This window comes from Zalophus californianus, chromosome 11 (genome assembly GCF_009762305.2).
Source record: "Zalophus californianus isolate mZalCal1 chromosome 11, mZalCal1.pri.v2, whole genome shotgun sequence".
Classification (NCBI taxonomy): Eukaryota; Metazoa; Chordata; class Mammalia; order Carnivora; family Otariidae; genus Zalophus; species Zalophus californianus.
In genome coordinates this window covers 48,897,804-48,918,531 of record NC_045605.1, presented here as the reverse complement: position 1 = coordinate 48,918,531, position 20,728 = coordinate 48,897,804, and the positions used below count along the sequence as shown (strand labels likewise).

The window sequence follows — 20,728 nt, the reverse complement described above, 5'->3', positions numbered from 1 at the left end:
GAATATAAAAGATCCTGCCCCAGAACTCTGCCAAACACTGCAGGAGCTGCTGGTATTTTCTGCTTCAGAGGGGGTGGTGAACATCGCTGTTTATCCTCCCCGTCCACCTTGAGAGCACAGACGCAAGCAGACACCACAGCTAGCCTACCACCTCAGCAAGCCCTAGGCCCCTGGCTCAAACCAACACAGTGTCTGTGAAGGTGGCCCCAGCGGAGACCACACCAGAACACCCACGGTCAGTGTTCACAACAGCTGACTTGCCAAGGTGGCACAGGTGCAAAGCACCCCAGAATAATCCAGGCCCCCACCACTTCACCTCCAGATAACTTGCCAGGATACCCCCAGTTAAGAGCATCCCAGGACTTTCCAAATTAGCTCACAACCAACCAGGCTGCCACCTGCACGAAGGGTCTTGGGAACCCCTGGCCCAGGCTCACTTAAACTTAAGTTGTCCTGCCAGGGCACTAGCTCCACGAAGAGCCCCAAGCTGCCTAGAATGAAACCTCTTCAGCTTCAGCTGTCTTACCAGGCGAGAACCCTGGGACTGCCTCCAGACAACAGCCACTACAGCACCAGCTCTCTGGCCAGGGTGCAATCTACATGAAGAGCTGTGAGACTGTCCAGGCCCATACCTGGCCTGTACCTGCTTTGTTTCTGTACATCCCACCAAAATGGCCCTATCACGAGGTGCCCCAGGATCTAAGCCTCCAACATCCATACATTCAGAAAGCCAGCCAAAGTCACCAGGCACACATCTTCCACAGGGGATGACTACACAATACCACTCTATTTTGGAAAAGCAGCTGTTGCGTGTAATTCACAGAAACAAAGTAAAGCAAGAGGAGGAGACAAAGGAGTCTGCTTCAGACAAAGCCAAAACCTTGGAAACAGGACTAAACAGAATGGAAATAAGAAATATGCTTGATAAATAGTTCAAAATTATAGACATAAAGATGCCACTGGATTGGACATTGGGGTTGATAAACTCAGTAAGAACTTGAACAAAGAGACAGAAAATTAAAAAGAACCAATCAGAGTTGAAGAACACAATAACTGAAATGAAAGATGAACTAAAGGGAATCAACAGATTAGAGGACAGAAAAGAAGAGATTAGTAATATGGAAAAGAGGGCAAAGGAAAGAACCCAAGCTGAACAGTAAAAAGAAAAAAAAAAAAGGATAGCTTAAGGGATCTCTTGGACAACAACAAGCAAAAAAACATTTGCATTATAGGGGTCCCAAAAGAAGAAAAGGAAGGGGGGGCAGATAAGTTATTTGAAGACACGATAGATGAAAACCTCCCTCACCTAGGGAAGGAAACAGACCTTCAGGTTCAAGAAGTGCAGAGGAGTACTAAAGATGAACCCAAGGAAGTCCACACCACAAATAGTAATTAAAATGTCAAAGATAAAAGGGAGAAGTTTAAAACCAGAAAGAGAGAAACAATGAGTTATAGACAAAGGAAATCCAAGACTATCAGCTCACTTCCCTGCAGAAACTATATAGGCCAGAAGGGAACAGTATGATATATTAAAAGTGCTTAAAGTTGTAAAAACCTACAACCTGAATCCTCTACCCAGCAAGGTTATCATTCGGAATTGTTGAGTTTTCCAGACAAAATTTTAAAAAGTTCATCACCTTTAGAGGCCTTATAAAAAATACAAAATGATTTGAGGGGAAAAGAAGAGGTCAAATTAGAAGAAAATTATGAAATGAAAAACTTTCATGAGTAAAGCAAACAAAGTAAAGGTAGTACAGCAAACACTTAAAAAGTGAGTTTGAAGATTAAAGATAGGAGTAGTAAAGTCAATTATATTTAAAAATCAGTTAAGGGGACTCACAAACTAAAAAGATATAAAATATGACAACATATACATAAAATGTGGAGGGGATAGATAAGAATGAGTTTCTTTTAGAATGTGTTTGAACTTAAGTAACCATCAACTTATTATAGACAGCTAAGTAAGTACTCAGGATGTCATATATGAACCTTATGGCAACCACAAACCTAAAACCTGTAAGAGATACACAAAAAATAAAGAGAAAGAAAGCTAAGCAAAACACCAAAGAAAGTCATCAATCACAAGGAATGAGAGCAAGAGACCAAGAAAGGAATGGAGAAGAACTACAAAAGCAACAAAATGGCAAAAAGAACCTATGTATCAATAATTAAATGAAATGGTCTAAGTGTTCCAATCAAAAGACAGCCACAGATTGGATAAAAAAAGACCCATCTACGTGCAGTTTAAGAGAGATTCACCTTAGTACTAAAGAAACATATAGACTAAAAATGAAGAGATGGAAAAAGATACCCTATGCAAACCGATGGGGGGGGCAAGCCAGAGTAGCAGTAATTAAATCAACAAAAATATACTTTAAAACAAAGACTGTAACAAGAGACAAACAAGGGCATTACATGATAATAAAGGGATCAATCCAACAAGAGGATATAACAATTATAAATATCTATGCACCCAACACTGGAGCACCTAATAATGCATAAAGCAAATATTAATAGATAAAGGAAGAAACTGACAGTAATATGATCCTGAGAGACTTTAATACCCCACTTACAACAACGGATAGATCATACAGAATAATAATAAGGAAACAGTGGTCTTTCAACCAACATATTAGACCAGATGGATTTAAAAGATACATACCCCCAAACAACAGATTATACATTCTTTTCAAGGGAACACATAACATTCTCCAGAACAGGTCACATGTGAGGCCACAAAACAAGTCTCATTAAATTTAGTAAAACTGAATTCATAGTAATCTTTTCCAACTGCAACAGTATGAAACTAGAAATAAATTGCAAGAATAAAAGTGGAAGAAACAAACACATGGAGGTTAACAACATGCTATGAAACAACCAATGGGTCAATAAAGAAAGAGGAAATAAAAAAATACATGGAGACAAATGAAAATGAAACACAATGGTTCAAAATCTTTGGGACACAGTGAAAGCAGTTCTAAGGAGATACATAGTGAAACAAGCCTACCTCAAGAAACAAACAAAATTTCGAATAAATAATCTAACCCTACACGTAAAGAAACTAGAAAAAGGAACAGAATAAACCTAAAATTGGTAGAAGGAAGAAAATAATAAAGATGAGAGTAGAAATAAATGAAATAGACACTAAAAAACCAATAGAAATAGAATAATGAAACCAAGAGCCGGTTCTTTGAAAAGATAAACGAAAGTGATAAACTTTTAGCCAGACTCATCAAGTAAAAAAGGAGGAAGACACAAATAAAATTAAAAATGAAAGAGGGTAAGTAACAACTGACACCACAGAAATACAAAAAATTAGAACAGAATACTACAAAATTACATGCCAGTGAAGTGGACAACCTAGAAGAAATACATAAATTTCTAGAAATATATAAACTTTCAAAACTGAATCAGGAAGAAATGGAAAATCTGAACAGACCAATTACTAGTAATGAAATGGAACTGATAATAAAAAAACCCCCAACAAACAAAAGTCCAGGACCAGATAGATTCACAGTGAATTCTACCAAACATTTAAGCAAAAGTTAACACCTGTTCTCAAAATATTCCAAAAAATAGGATAGAAAACTTCCAAATCCATTCTATGATGCCAGCATTACCATGATACCAAAACCACCCATCAAAAACACTACAAAAAAAAGAAAACAGGCCCATATCTACGATAAACACAGATGCAAAATTCTTAAAAAATATTAGCAAACTGAATTCAACAATGCATTAAGAGGATCATTTACCATGATCAAGTTTGATTTATTCCTGGTATGCAAGGATGGTTTGGTATTCACAAACCTATCAATGTGGTACATCACATTAACAAGAGGAAGGATAAAAACCATATGATCATCTTAACAGATGCAAAGAAAAGCATATGACAAAATACAGCATCCATTCATGATAAAAACTCAACAATGTGGGTGTAGAGGGAACATACCTCAACATAATAAAAGCCATGTATGACAAACCCACAGCTAACGTCATACTCAATAGTGAATAATGGAGAGCTTTTCCTTTAAGATCAGGGAAAAGATGAAGATGTCCACTCACCAGTTTCACTCAACATAGTACTGGAAGCGCTAGCCACAGCTATCAGACAACAAAAAGAAAAGGCATAGAATTGGTGAGGAAGTACAACTGTCACTATCCGCAGATGACCTGAAACTATACAAAGAAAATCCTAAAACTATACACAGAAAACCTTAAGCCCTAAACTGCACCAAAAAAACCCTATTAGGAGTAATAAGTGAATTCAGTAAAGTTGCAAGATAGAAAATTAATACCCAGAAATCAGCTGCATTTCTATACACCAGTAACAAAGTAGCAGAAAAATAATTCCATTTACAATTACATCAAAAAGAATAAAATACCTAGGACTAAACCAAGGAGGTGAAAAAACTGTACTCTGAAATCTTTAAGACACTGATGACAGAATCTGAAGATGGCACACAAAAAAGGTAAGATATTCCAGGCTCATGGACTGGGGAAATTCATATTGTTAAAATGTCCATACTCCCCAAAGCAATCTACAAATTCAATGCAATCCCTATCAAAATACCAACTGCATCTTTCACAGAACTGGAACAAATAATCCTAAAATTGTATAGAATGACAAAGGACTTCAAATAAATATAGCGGTGGCAATCTTGAGAAAGAATGAAGCTGGAGGTGTCACAATTCCAGATTTCAAGATACGCTATTAAGCTATTGTGATAAAAACAGCCTGGTACTGGCATTAAAAACAGACACACAGATCAATAGAACAGAGTAGAAAGCCCAAAATAAACCCATGCTTATATGGTAAATTAATCTACAACAAAGAAGGGCAAGAATATACAATGGAAGAAAAGACAATCTGGTTAGGAAATTTTGGATCAGTGTCAATGAGTCAGCCACATGGGCACACTCCATCCCCTAAGGAAAGATGAGGTTATCTGCATAAGACCCTTTGCTTTTCCCCTAAGGGACAATCCTTTTCTTCTAATAACTTTCTTGCCCTACCCTCCTATAAAAACCTTCCATTTTGTACAACTCCTCAGAGCCACACTGTACTTGCCAAATGAGCTATTGTTTGATTTATGAATCATTTAATAAAGCCAAGTAGATCTTTAAATCTACTTGGTTGAGGAGTGCCTGGCTGGCATAGTTGGTAGAATATGTAACTCCTGGTCTTGGGGTCATGAGTTCAGGCCTCATATTGGGCATAGAGCTTAAAAAAAAAAAATTACTGGGTTGAATGGTGGCAGTCAGAGAAACCGAAGCAAACTTCTGGCAGCATTCAAGGAGAACGAAAAACACAGACATGGTACCCACAAACCCTTTGAGTTCACAGTCTTTCTTGTTTCTGAGGGCTGTGGTAATTTCCTCTTGTTTCTGAGCTCGACTCTCTCTTTTGGTTTTGGTGTTTTTCAGTTCAGTTCTTGACCTGATTGGCGTTCCTTTATAAGGCAGGTCAGCTTGAAATGGCAGATGGTTTATGCTGGAGCCCAGTTGAGCTGGCAGAAGGGTCTTCCAGGAGCCAAGGCTTTCAGACCACAATTCTCCATGTGGAAAACCCCAGCAAGGTTCTGTGGGAATTGCTGATGGTGTACACAGGGCCCTGTGGCCAGGACACAGTACTTCCAGTATATTCAGGTGCACATTTATCTTGCTTTATGTAAATAAAGGCTCTTGCGAGCACGTATCAAGGAGGCCAAAAAGCCACAAAAATTGGTGGACAGAAGTCGAGCATTTAGAGGCTGTTAGACTGTTTGCCACCTCAAGAAGGTGTCATACAAAAAATAATAGCTTTGGATAATGACTGACTTTTTCAAAGATTTAATGAAGTTTTTGTAAGTAATTTAAATATAATTGTTAAGAACAAGTAAATAAAAATTTTAGGTAATCTTTTTAAATAGTCTCCCTAAATCTTTTTAGTAGTGTAAAACCTTAAAGTTTTGTTAAGTTAAATTTATTAAATATCTAGATCATTTCCAAATAAGAGAAAATACTAAACCATTAATTACTAAACACAGAACTGGGATGTAGAAAAAATAATTACAGAGGGTTGAAAAAGGAATCATTAAAAAGGAATTTTAATGTGTGGTCACAAACTGGTTAAGATTAAAATAAATTCATTTAAAAAAGTTTCAATATAAAAAGTAAGCTGTTGCAAAATTAGAATTTAGTTTTCTATTAAAGGAACAACATTTTCTTGGACTTTTGGTCTGTTTTTGATAAGATTGTAAAAGTTCCTTTCTCTTCTAAATAATAAATTTCATAATGATCTGTTATCTTATTTAGGCAAGTGCTTTAAAATCTTTTTTGATATTTTTGGGGCTCCTGAATGGCTCAGTCATTAAGCGTCTGGCTCTTGATTTCGGCTCAGGTCTTGGGGTGTACTTTTCAACTACCTCCAGTGATCAAGACACTCACTTTGTTGAGTTACATCAGAGGAGCCTCAGCACAAACCTTACAAGCTTCTTGGAATTCTATTAGTATACAACCTTCTGCTGATTCCCTGTTGTCTCATGCTGGTATGACCAAGCTACTGTATATCTCTCTCTAACGTCTTACGGTCAAGCCTATCATCAGCAGGTTCGAGAAGTCTTCCTGGATCCCAATTCAAAAGAACACGTCAGTCACAGTCTAGAGCCTGGTGACAGGGTATCCTAGAATATCATCAGAGGAAGACAGCCTTCGAGGCTAGTGGACAGGGACTTTACCAAGTGCTCCTGACCACTGACAATGCTGCAAAATTAAAAGATGCTAGAGATCTCTAAATGTAATTTATGAGGAAGATAAGTACCTGACATCTTTTCTTTTACTCTGGTATTGGCCAGCAAAAATAATACCTTCATCTGTATCTCCTAGTACAGTTGCTCAAGGGGTGGTAACCTCTTTTATTTTGGGCTAAGAAAAAAATCTGTGTCCCTAACTTTTCACAAACAGAATGACATTTCATTGGTCAACTCCCTTGAATTTACATTGTTGAGTTAAAAAGGACCTACCACTGGGGAGCCTGCATGGCTCATTTGGTTGAGCGTCTGACTTTTTTTTTTTAAGATTTTTAAAAATCTGTTTATTTGACAGAGAGATAACAAACATTAAGTCTAGGACCAGATGGCTTCACAGGTGAATTCTACCAAATATCAGAAGGCGAGTTGATACTTACTATTCTCAAACTATTCCAAAAAATAGAAGAGGAAGGAAAACTTCCAATTTCATTCTATGAGGTCAGCACTACCCTGATACTAAAACCAAAGACACCACAAATAAAGACAACTACAGGTCAGTATCTCTGATGAACGGAGATACAAAAATCCTCAACAAAAATACTAGCAAACTGAATCCAACGATACATTAAAAAAATCATTCACCACCATCAAGTGGAATTTATTCCTGGGACACAAGGATGGTTCAATATTTGCAAATCAATCAATGTGATACATCACATCAATAAGAGAAAGGATAAAAATCATATTATCATTTTGATAAATACAGAAAAAGCATTTGACAAAGTACCAACACCCATTCATGATAAGAACCTTCAACAAAGCAGGTGTAGAGGGAACATACCTCAACATAATAAAGACCTTTTTGAAAAACCCACAGCCAACATCATACTCAGTGGGGAAAAACTGAGGGCTTTTTCCATAAGGCGAAGAAAAGACAAGAATGTCCACTCTCACCATTTCTATTCAATATAGTCCTAGCCACAGCAATCAGGCAAGAAAAAGGAATAAAAGGCATGCAAACTGGTAAGGAAAAATGAAAACTTTCACTATTTGTAGATAACATACTATATATGGAAAATCCGAAAGACTCCACCCAAAACCACTAGAACTGATAAATGAATTCAGTAGTTATAGGATACAAAATCAATGTACAGAAATCTGTTGCATTTCTATACACTAATAATGAAACAGCAGAAAGAGAAATGAAGAAAATAATCCCATTTACAGTTGCACCAAATATAATAAAATACCTAAGAGTAAACTTAACCAAGGAGGTGAAAGACTACTCTGAAAACTCTAAAACACTGACGAAAGAAATTTAAGAAATGCAAAGATGGGGGTGCCTGGGTAGCTCAGTTGGTTAAGCATCTGTGTTGGCTCAGGTCATGATCCCAGGGTCCTGGAAGTGAGCCCTGCATTGGGCTCCCTGCCCAGTGGGGGAGTCTGCTTATCACTCTCCCTCTGCCACTCCCCCCAGCTGGTGCTCTCTCCCCAGCTCTCTCTCAAGTAAATAAATAAAATCTTAAAAAATATATATATATATTCCATAGTCATGGATTGGAAGAATAAATATTGTTAAAATGTCTATACTACCCAAAGCAATCTACACATTTAATGCAACCCCTATCAAAATACCAACAGCATTCTGCACAGCACTAGGACAAACAATCCTAAAATTAGCACGGAATGACAAAAGACCTTGAATAGTCAAAGCAATCTTGAAAAACACACCAAAACAAAACTGGAGGTACACAATTCCAGACTTCAAGTTATATTACAAAGCTGTAGTAATTAAAGCAGTATGGTAGTGGCATAAAAACAGAACAGAGAGCCCAGAAAAAACCCACAATTATATGGTCAATTAATCTCTGACAAAGCAGGAGACAATATGCAATGGGAAAAAGCCTCTTCAACAAAGGGTGCTGGGAAAGCCGGACAGCTACATGCAAAAAAATGAAACTGGACCACTTTCTTACACCATACCAAAAATAAACTCAAAATGGATGTAACACCCAAAACTATGTCCTAGAGGAAAGCACAGGCAGTAACTTCTCTGACACTGGCAGTAGAAACATTTTTTTAAAATATGTTTTTCCAAGGCAAGGGAAACAGAAACAAAAATAAACTATTGGGATTACGTCAAAGTAAAAAGCTTCTGCACAGCAAAGGAAATACTCAACAAAACTAAAAGGCAACATACTGAATGGGAGAAGATATTTGCAAATGACATGTTCAATACAGGGTTAGTATCCAAAATATGTATGGAACTTAGACACTTGAACACCCCAAAAAAACAAATAATCCAATTAAGAAATAGGCAGAAGACATGACAGACATTTCTCCAAGGGAAGATACACAGATGGCCAACAGGCACATGAAAAGATGCCTAATCAACATCAGTTATCATGAGGGAAATGCAAATCAAAATTACAATGAGATAACACCTCATGGCTAAACTCAACAAGAAACAACAAATGTTGGTGAGCATGTGGAGAAAAAAGGAACGTTCCTGCACTGCTGGTAGGAATGCAGACTGGTGTTGCCACTGTGGAAAACAGTATGGAGGGTCCTCGAAAAATGAAAAAGAGCTACCCTATGAACCAGTCATCGCACTACTGAGTATTTAACCCCCAAAATACAAAAATACTTATTCAAAGGGATACATGTGCCCTATGTTTATCGCAGTATGATCTACAATAGCCAAATTATGGAAGCAGCCCAAGTGTCCATCAATTGATGAATGGATAAAGAAGATATGGTGATATATAAAGATATATATATATACAATAGAATATTATTTGGCCATAAAAAAGAATGAAATCTTGCCATTTACAGCAACATGGAGGTAGAGCACAATGCTAAGTGAAATATGTCAGTCAGAGAAAGACAAATACCATATGATTTCACTCATATGTGGAATTTAAGAAACAAAACAAATAAGCAAAGATTAAAAACAAAAAAGAGAGAGAGATAAACCAAGCAACAGACTCTTAACTATGGAGAACTAATGGTTACAAGAGGGTGAAATAGGTGTACACTTATGATGAAATAGGTGTACACTTATGATGAGCACTGAGTACTGTATAGAATTGGTCAATCACTATACTGTACTGGTCAATTAAGCATTGAAATTTTATGCAAAAGGTTCTAATTTTATGTAAGAAAGAAATCCTAATTTTTCTCTGCTGTTAAATATTTATCTGAGAAAGGAAACCTAAATCTGAAAAATTAAAAAAAGATAAATCAGATTCTTAAATTCAGTGAATTAATTCACAAATTATTCATGAAAAAAAAAAGTGGGTAGAGGAACTGAATAAGCATTTTTCCAAAGAGGACATACAGATGGCCAACAGACATATGAAGAAGCTCAACATCACTAATTCTCAGGGAAATGCAAATCAAAACCACAGTGAGAGATCATCTCACACCAGTCAGAATGGCTATCAAAATATGAAATACAAGTGTTCATAAGAATGTAGAAAGAAAGAGAACCCTTGTGAACTACTAGTGAGAATGTAAACTGACGCAATCACTGTGAAAAACAGTATAGAGATTCCTCAAAAAATTAAAAATAGAAATACCATTATCCAGTAATTCCATTACTGGGTATTTACCAGAGAAAATGAAAACTAATTTTTTAAAAGATATATGCACTCCTAGGTTTATTGCAGCCTTATTTACAATAGCCAAGATATGGAAGGAAACCAAGTGTCCATGGAGAGATGAATGTATAAAGAAGTGGTATATATACAATGGAGTAATACTCAATTATGAAAAAGAATGAGATCTGGCCATTTGTTACAACATGGATGGAGCTAGAGGGTATTATGTTAAGTGAAATACATCGGATAGAGAAAGACAAACACTATATAATTTCATTTATATGTAGAATCTAAGAAACAAAACAAATAAAAAAAAAGCAGAAACAGAAGAACTAGTGGTTGCCAGAGGGGTGGAAGTGGGGGAATGGGTGAAATAGGTAAAGAGAATTAAGAGGTATAAACTTCCAGTTATAAAATAAATAAATCCTGGAGATAAAAAGTACAGCATAGGGAATATAGTCAATAACATTCATTGTAAAAACATTGTATAGTGACAGACAGTGACTACATATATCATAGGGGAGCACTAAGTAATGTAGAGAATTGTCAAATCACTACTTTGTACACTTGAAGCTAATACAACATTGTATATCAATTATATTTCAATAATAAATGCTAAAAAAGTGTTTCTACAAATTGTAAACCACATTTTTAACAGTGTATCACTTGGGAAAGGAGGAATAAAAAAGACAAATCTTAATTCCTAAGTAAAAATAAAGTATCTATCAACTCCAAAGGGGGGGAGGGAGATATAACTGATATGTATCAATATATCTTTTATATATATATATAAAATTATAGGAAGGAAACAAATTCTTAAACACAGTGAATTAATTCATGAATTATTATGAGTTCTATGAATTATTCCACAGTTAAGCTCATTTAGCTTATTCTATGCTTTATATAAAATTATTGCTTTTTCTCCATAGCACCACAGTGACAGGTCTTAAAAATTACTCAACCCGACTCATTCTTCAGTGGCAAAGTAGAATAATTCTACCTACTTCTCAAGATTGTTATAGGAATTACATAAGATAATACATGAGAAATCCACAGCTCTGTGCATCTCTCATCCTAAGTTCTTAGTAAATGGCATTATTTCACCTTAAGGATTTGTGTATCCAAATAAAAGCATACTAATGAAGTTGTTCCCAGCCATGTTTACGTCCCTTCTAGCTTTCTAAGTTCGTGAAAGTTAACCAGAACATACACATGACTACACTAAAATGTTTTTATCTTTTTTTTTTAATATTTTATTTATTTTTTGACAGAGAGGACAGCGAGAGAGGTAACACAAGCAGGGGGAGTGGGAGAGGGAGAAGCGGGCTTCCCGCGGAGCAGGAAGCCCGAAGTGGGACTTGATCCCAGGACCCTGGGATCATGACCTGAGCCGAAGGCAGACACTTAACAACTGAGCCACCCAGGCACCCCCAAAATGTTTTTATCTTATAAGTTAGCTTTTCTACTGTGGTAGGTTTTCTATGGGGAAAAAGTTATTTCACGAATCATCTACCACCACCACCTCAAATATTTCAAATAATACATAATTTTCTCACATAACAAAACATTTGACAAAATTTTATTCTCTGTGCTACCATAATTTTATTGACTCTTCTAACTCCTCAATCTCTATTTTTTTTAAGATTTTATGTATTTGACAGAGATAATGAGAACAGGCACACAAGTAGGAGAGGGAGAAGCAGAATCCCCGCTGAGCAGGGAGCCTGACATGGGGCTCGGTCCCAGGACCCTGGGATCATGACCTGAGCCGAAGGCAGACACTTAACGACTGAGCCACCCAGGTGTCCCCTCCTCGATCTCTTTAGATAGTGACTTTATTAAAGGGTTTTGCTTTTTGTTCTTTGGTTCCCTTGTAGAGTATAAGGAAGATGTAGGTGTGTTTAGAAGGTGGGTGGGTAGTCAAGAGATGCAGTATAAAAAAGACTGATGAAACTGTCAGAACTGATAATAATGAAAATATTACCTGTTGAGCTCGAGTAACCATCTCCTTGTAGATACTATCCAGGCTGACATTTGATAAAGTGGTTAATGCTGATACAATTGTTTCTGCTTGTGCTTTGTCAAATCCTGTAGACAGCAAATATGTATTTGTTTTTTTAAAAATGTATAACCTTATCAACATAAACAGCTAAAATAACTTTCCTCATCAAATTTTTCACTTAAAAAAAGGTTACAATTAAAATTTTCAGATTGTTATTCTCCAAAAGCACTCTACAATTTTAATTCCCACTGATCCATTTCCCCATGTCTACATCAACACTGGATATTGCTAGTGATTTTGAGTTTATAATTGGCATTAGAAACTGAAATAGCACTGCATTATTTATCCTTAAAATTTGCACTTTTTCAGTCAAGTAACTTTACATATATTTATTGCCTATTTTTATTTTTCTGTGAGCTATTTTTGGCCTTTGACCATTTTTCTTTAAAATTACTAAAATCTTTTTTATTGATTCATATGAACTCTTTGTATATTAAAGCAATAGGTTCATTGTCATGTACGTTCCTAACATTTTTAACTTTGTGAATGATACCCTTTGATATACATATTTACGTATTTCAGTAGTCCCATCTGTCAGTCTTTACTCTTCTGCTTTTGAGTTTTAGGTCTTGCTTCCTCAATCTAAGTCTTAAAATATTCTATATTCTAGTATTTTTAATAGCTTTTCTCTCATTTTTTTTTTTTTTTATTTGACAGAGAGAGACAAAGCGAGAGAGAGAACACAAGTGGGGGAGAGGGAAAAGCAGGCTTCCCACTGAGCAGGGAGCCCAGTGCGGGGTCAATCCCAGGACCCTGGGATTATGACCGGAGCTGAGGGCAGACGCTTAACAACTGAGCCACCCAGGTGCCCCTCTCTTTTTTTTTTTTTTACATTTGACTTTTAGTCAATCTGTAATTTATTTTTCAGTGAGAGTATCTATTTTTTCAAACAGCTAGTGATGTATCCTATCAATTTATTAAATAGCCCTTCCTTTCCCTAATTTGTAATACCTTTATTGTTCACTAAAAATGTCTATATCTATCTGAATACCATTCTATTAATCAACTTTTCTATTCCTGTACTATCACATAATTTAACTTACTGTTTTGATACCTGGTAATCTTTTGTTTGTTCTTTTTCTGTTTTGCTATTCTTATTTAAGAATAAGATATTTAAGAATAATTTATCCTTGCACTTCCATGTGAACTTTAGTATCAGCCTAGAAACTAGTTTTTTTCTACATAATTGAAGTCATACTACACATGTAATTTTATATGTTTTTTTCCACTTAGCTGAGTATTTCTCGTTATCAGTAAATATTCCTCAACACCATTTTTATGACTGTAGAATATTCCACTGTATGGATGGCACTTGTATTTAAAGTGACTCTTAATTGTTCATAATAATGATATTGACTTCACTAGGTAATTTACTGTGACTGTTGTTAATATTCTTCTTTCAAGAGGTACCCATTTCTCACCATGAGTTTCCAAATCCTGAACCAGTGCATGGGTATCAAAAGTTAATTTCCTTTGTTCTAAAGGAGTTATGTCCACTCGCCTCATATCATATCCTTCCTTGGTTGTGGTGGTGAAGAAGTCTGAAAAAGGAAGACAGGTTTTTTCCTTGTAGTAACCAACACAAGTGTGACACTTTAGCTTCTAAGGCATTATTTACCACACAGTTCCAGCTCCTAGGAATTCTATAATTTCAAGGAAGAAAACGGATTCTTCTGAGCGGCCCACTCTTTCACCTGAGAAGTTTCTAACACTATTCTATACATGGCAAACATTGAATGAATGTTTCCTTTCCTTCTTTCGGATATATTTTATTTAAGAGTCAGTCAAAAGTTGTGCTATACATCAAAAGCTTTGGATATCACTGCCATGTCTCTCATTACTGGAAGAGTGGAAACCACCCAACTCTCCTAGGGGCTCAGAAGTTTTTCATAGAGCTATTTATACCTACATCCCCATATGAAGTAGCTTTTTGAATGCCCACTCTCTTACATATCCATTTTATTTCCATCATAGTTCTCAGCTCTAATCTATAATCGTCTGGTTTGTCTCTCTGAACCAGAATGTCAGCTCCATGGCACTTTGGGTTTTTCTTCACTGTACTTTCAGTACCTAGAAAGGTGCTTGGCAGTTAACTGGGTCACAATATTTTACTGTTGAATCAATCGATGTATTTGATTTTAAATCCTGGGGTATTTACTACTGTCAACACAAAAGCTCTAGCAAATTTCTCATTTTTGCAATAAATTGTCCCATTTCAATAAATTCCCAATTTTACAATTAGCAATAATCACACCTCGGATAAACCTCACTGGCTACGATACTGCCACTGCACAAAGCTAATAAATTCCCAATTTTTAACCTAGACACAGTATGGTCCTTTTCCATATATTACTGATGAATTTCATTAAAAGATTTCATTCTTTTTCAGAACTCTGTCTATATACAACTTCATTACTATTATCATGTACTAAGTAAAATAACAGCTAATTAGTGTAACTATTAACTGAACACTAGGTACTATCCTAGATATTTTTCATAGAAGATTTTATTTATTTGAAAGAGAAAGAGAGGGAACAAGTGAGCACGAGCAGTGGGAGGAGCAGAGGGAGAAGCAGACTCCCCACTGAAGAGGGAGCCTGACACGGGGCTTGATCCCAGGACCCCAGAATCATGACCCGAGCTGAAGCAGATGCTTAACAGACTGAGTCGTCCAGGCACCCCATATACCAGATATTTTACATACTATGAACGCAAGGTGATATTATCTACGTTTTTAGAAAAGAAAACTGAACCTAGAAAAGATAAAGCATTTTACCTAAAGTTACAGAGTCATTGGCAGAATCAGAATTGAGACTCAGGTCTTCTGACTCCAAAGCTCATGCTCTTTCTGTCACCCTATGCTGTCTCTTTTTTATCCTAAATTGCTTAAGTTATCTAGGTACTTAAAAGACATAGCTGCAACCTCGGGTATTATGTTTCTGCTAGGTAGTGTAGGGAAAATGTATTTCTTTCCTATGTATCTTTTCAGCAACAAATACTTGAGCACCAGGCCTGGGGGATGATGTGCAAAACCAGACATAACTGATGTCTTCGCTGACTTTGTGGACTAGTAGGCAGGAAAGAGATGTTTAAAAACAGTATCTAAACATAAACTCTAAATTCAATGATGAAAAAGCAATGGCCAGTCCTTTATATCAATTCATTCAAATACTCAGATAAATTCTGTTTACAGGTAATAGGAATCAGATGTAAAGATGGATCAATTTTGCACACACGCGCGTGCACGTACACACACACAGCGCAGTGGTCAGCAATCTTTTTGGCTCTGAGTGCCATCTAGAAGAGTTAAGCAATGTGCCTTTGTGTGTCAATATTAGACCTAAGGAAGAGAAAAGAAAATATTAGAGGAAAAAGAGGGGCAGATTTCAGTAATATTTCCAATAACAATTGCATTAGGAATGATTAGTACCCACAGTTACCCATCCTTGATTAGAAGTTTAGTATTTTATTTGGGGTTTACCGTGGGCAAGGGGGGGGGAGTAATATTTATATAACACGATACTGCTTTCACACCTATTATTTATCCTTAAAATTCTCATGTTATGGATGAGAAGAACAGGTTCAGAAATGCAAAGTAACTGCCTGAGATCTTATGGTCTCAGAGCTAGGCAGGTTAGTGCACAATTCTTCCTTTCACAAAGGGAAGCTTCCCACTGATATGGGAGAGAGACCAAATAAATACCTACCACTGCTGCAAATCTCTGCCGGGTGCAGCTGCAATCTCATGTCCCACTGTGCTCAATTTGGCCCTCCGCTCTCAAGGATTCTTAATTCTTTAATTCTCTTAATAATTTAAGAAAGTTCCCCTTTTCTTTGCCTGCTCATATTTATCCTTCAGTGTTCAGTTCAAATGTCTCCTCCACCAGAAGGCCTGCCCAAACTCCTTTAGGTCAGGTGTTTTCTTGTTAGGGTTTTTCACAGGATCTTAGAACATTATTTTGCCGCACCTCACAATTTACACATTTATATGATTGTTAACTGCTTACCTTTCCCACCAGGCCAGGGGTCAGGTCAACAAACCACAGCCTGCAGGCCATCACCACCTATTTTTCTAAACAGCTTTATTGCAACACAGCCATGCTCATTCACTTATGAATGAAAAACATGAGAATTTAAAAAACAGTATCTAAATATGACTCTAAGTTCAAATGATAAAAAAGAAATAGCCAGTCCTTTTTACACCTATGGGTGCTTTCATGCTACCAAGACCAGAATAGTATCAAGTGACTGTATGGCTCACAATGCCTACAATATAACCTGGCTGGTTACAGAAAAACTGACTACCACTGCATAAGATGGTAAGGTTCCTGTGAGCAGGAACCATACCTGTTCTTGCTCATCATGGAATCCCCCATGCCTAATACAATTCTGGGTGCTCAGCAGACATTTGCTGATTGACAGGAACTGTGTTAGGTATTGTAGGTACAATGAAGATCAAGGCTGTGGTTTTAACTCATGTCCTATCAAGATATATCCATAAGGGAATACAGAAGAGAAATATTTGGTCCTCGATGAGAATAAAGGGTTAAAAAATGGCTATTTGAATGAAATCTTACCCTCTGCAGCAATGTGGATGGAACTAGAGGGTATTATGCTAAGTGAAATAAGTCAATCTTTCTAGAGAAAGACAATTATCATATGATTTCACTCATGGAATTTAAGAAACAAAACAGAGAATGATAGGGGAAGGGAAGAAAAAATAAATTAAGATGAAATCAGAGAGGGAGGCAAACCATAAGAGACTCTCAGGAAACAAACTGAAGGTTTCTGGAGGGGAGGAGGGTGGGGGGATGGGGTAACTGGGTGATGGGCATTAAGGAGGACACATGACATAATGAACATTGGGTGTTATATGCAACTGATGAATCACTGAACTCTACCTCTGAACTACTAATACACCATATGTTAATTAATTGAATTTAAATAAAATAAAAGTTTCTAAAAATGGCTATTTGGAAAAGATACTAGGTTACGGTAAATTTTAAAGCCAGACAGGAGGAACAGGATGAGCAAAATTCACAAAGGCAAGAGCTGCCTTTGCTATTTCTACCTTGGGCTCTATTTACTATGGGGATGAGAAGAAACGAGAATAGAGAAAGATCTGTGGAACATTCATTCCTTAGGTGTACTCAAATAGTTATGTAATCTTTGGCTAAGTCCTCACAATCCTAAGAAGTAGGTGTTAACACCCTCCCTTGCAGTAGGACTTTAGAGAGCACTCTTCTTTGGAGGGAATAAGGAAATGGAAAAGCTTTGATATCCACAGTAGGGCTTCACAAGACTTCAACTCATAAGCACTTTATTTTTTCCTCATAAGCACTTTTAAGAATAAGTCTTTGCAAGCATATTAATAGGTAGAGGATGAAGTAACAAGAATCACTGTTCTTAGCTCAGGGTGGGATAACAGATCCTTAATACCTTAGAAGTTCCCAGACTTACACAATTGTACAAAACCCCAAACCGCTCCTTTCATACCTATCTTGTAGTTTTCTTAAAGTGAGAAACAAACTCCATTTAAAGACTTAACCAGCATCACGAAGCTGTTAAACTGTGTATCTTGGATTAGCACTCTGACTTACCTTGAACCAAACTGCCTCTTTGCCAGGAAAGGCCATATTTTACTTTCGATAATACATGTAAAATGCTGTCTCATTAAATCTAAGCTACAAGTTTTATATTAACTTACTGCTAACTTTAGAGCTGCAATACTTTAGTGACATAGCTGGTTATTAATATATATTTCTATATGCTGGTCTGTTGGCAGGCGCTTTGCTAGCTACATCAGAATTATCAGAATTAATAAGTAACACAGAGATCCCTGGTCTCCACCCCTGAAGACTGACTCAGTAGTTCTGGAGTAGGGCTTAAAACTACATATTTTTAGAAAGTATCCCCAGGGTTTCTATTCTGCTAAATTTGGGAAGCAGTAATGAACTAGGAATCCAGCACTATTAAAACTTAGACAAATTGCATCACCTTCCCATGCCTTCTATTATTTATCTTTAAAAAGGATATTGGACTAAATAACTGAGATCCTTCCATAGGTCCAGGTAAAGGTTTTTAAGTTCCTTCATTACCGACATTATTAGGCAAGTTTAAACTACACAGTAAGCATTCAATTACTATTTGTTCAGTGATGAGGGACACAAATCATATTAGTTGTAAGGGGCCACTTAAGATTTCTCCAAGAAAGTCAGATTCAAGTAGGGTAACTAAACAAATATGTTAAGACAACACTGTTTATTTATTAAGTATTTTCTAGTACTTCAAAGTTCATTCTCCAAAATTGTTTAATATTGTTTACATATTCAAACAAAAACACATTATCCCTCAAAATTTACAACAATTAGATTGAAAATGGGGTGATTTCCTAGGGTTCAAAAAATGCTATCTCCTTTTTGTAAAATCCATCATAATGTATAAAAGTATACCCAACACCTAAATATGTAACCAAATACCTTGTGACAGACACTGGGAGCTCAACAGCAGTCTTACAGATGGGCGATCTACAACTGCAATCTGTGTGAGTGAAATGAATTAGCAGAATGGCACAAAGTACAGTGGGCACTGGGTGGCTCATTTTACATGGCACTGAAGATTTAGGTTGAACATGGAATGATAAGGTTAGTACGAAGTGCCTATTGTGTAGACAACCTTACAGAGTTTTTTAAAAAGGGTGAGAGGAGATGGAGTCTAGAATCATCTTTCAGCATCAAGTCTGACGTCCTGCAGGACACAATGCTAACAGGGGTGCCACCAAGTTCAACACTTGCAGGTTCCAGCATTCACGTTTTGTTTTGCTTTGAATGGCTACTATGTGATTGCAGAGTACTAGAAATTACAGAGAAAATAAAGCTGGCCTGACATGTATGCTGTGGTCTACCAAAAACGTGGGCTCAAGACAGCACTCAAATAACACAGCCTAGGTGTGAACAGGCCACGAGAGAAACCAGAACTCTCAGAACACAAGATTGCTCCTGACATACCTCCCAGAAGGCGAGGGCTGCCAGCCCCATTTGACAGTAAGAAGGAAACAAGGCCTGAGAAAGAAGCCGGGGCGGGGCACACTCTAGTGATGGAACCAGGCGGGAACCCCAGGCTCTCAGAGGAGAAGGCGGTGCTCTACTGGGTCCTCGCCCCCGCACAACCTGGCGAGACCAGCCGCGGGGTCGCCTGCACCAGGCGGGGCTGGAAGGGGCGTGGCACTGTCGCCTCGCGCGCGACCGAGCAGGCAAGAACCACAGGCAGTCTCCCCAGATAACACTCAGGCTTCGGTGACAAGCTGCCTCGTCTCACCTCTTCGCAGGGCCGGCGAAAAATCCCCGCCGAGGCTCGAAACCCGGTGGCTCCCACGGCCCTCAGATCGCAGCAGCCGCCAAACACAACGACCCCACATTTCCTGTTTTCGGGCTGGCGGGAGGAGGCGAAAGGCTAGCTGAACCACGCTCAGACTTTCGGGCAAGGTAGTTCTCGCACCGCGAGGATGCTGGGAAGTGTAGTTTTCCGCCTGCCACACAAAACAGGGCCAGCGCAGACTCCAGCCGCCGTCCGGCAAAGGTGGGCTTCTTCACAGACGGACCCACAGCTCACGAGCATGGTTCACAGCGGCTCCGCTCCTCCCACCTTCCCTTCCCAACCGGCGCAGGACGTTACCGCCCTAAGAAAGCGGGACCGTGTCTGAGACCTTCCAGTGCCCGTTCCCTAGCAATGAGGTACAGCTCAACAGCAGAGGTTCCCCGGAAAAGCCAGGAGCCATTACGCGCCTGGGTGGGAGACGGAGTCGCAGCCTACCGCCGGGCAACCTGGGACCTGAAATCCTCGTCGGCTGAGCATTCCGGGGGATCGCGCAGAAACCTGGGAAATGTAGTCCAACGAGGCCCTTATTCGTGCGGCTTCATGGCCTACTGCTTCGCCCTCTTGTGTACAGGAGGACGAACTTCAGTTGGTTTAGTCCCTGTCTGGAGGGAAACAATTTCTGTTTCCAGAGTGGACCTGATTTTCACCACTTACCCCTCTGAGACCTGTTACTTCAGACTTTGTAACACACGGTAAAAATGCTGAAAATAACAGTACACAGTAGTTGTGGGGTTCAAGTATGCTAATATATTCTTCGTAAATTCTAAAGTGGTCACAGTCGTTAGGTTTTAGAGGCTTAATTATTCGCATAAAGGATGTAAACAGTTACCCCTGGATTTTCCTACCTATTCGTTTTCAAAGCTTTGTAAGCGTCGGCTGCATAACAAGACCTTTCTAAGCACTGAGGCCCATTAAAGGAACAACACTTGATTCCTGTGGGCAAGGGCTTTAACAGG

At 38.0% G+C, this 20,728-nt stretch overlaps 1 protein-coding gene and 1 non-coding gene across 2 annotated transcripts in view; both read right to left on the bottom strand.

The window, feature by feature from the left end:
* Positions 1-20,267, bottom strand: part of CCDC90B (coiled-coil domain containing 90B) — a 36,761-nt gene extending 16,494 nt beyond the window's left edge. The window contains 4 exon segments of the mRNA XM_027578740.2: positions 12,318-12,421; positions 13,817-13,936; positions 19,713-19,940; positions 19,943-20,267. Of these exon segments, the coding sequence (XP_027434541.1) occupies positions 12,318-12,421; positions 13,817-13,936; positions 19,713-19,940; positions 19,943-20,012 (522 nt within the window). The 5' untranslated portion in view covers positions 20,013-20,267.
* On the bottom strand, positions 14,561-14,694 carry LOC113915660. Its single transcript, XR_003517786.1, has one exon. It is a non-coding gene; the product is annotated as a U4 spliceosomal RNA (small nuclear RNA).
* Positions 20,268-20,728: the final 461 nt, after the last annotated feature.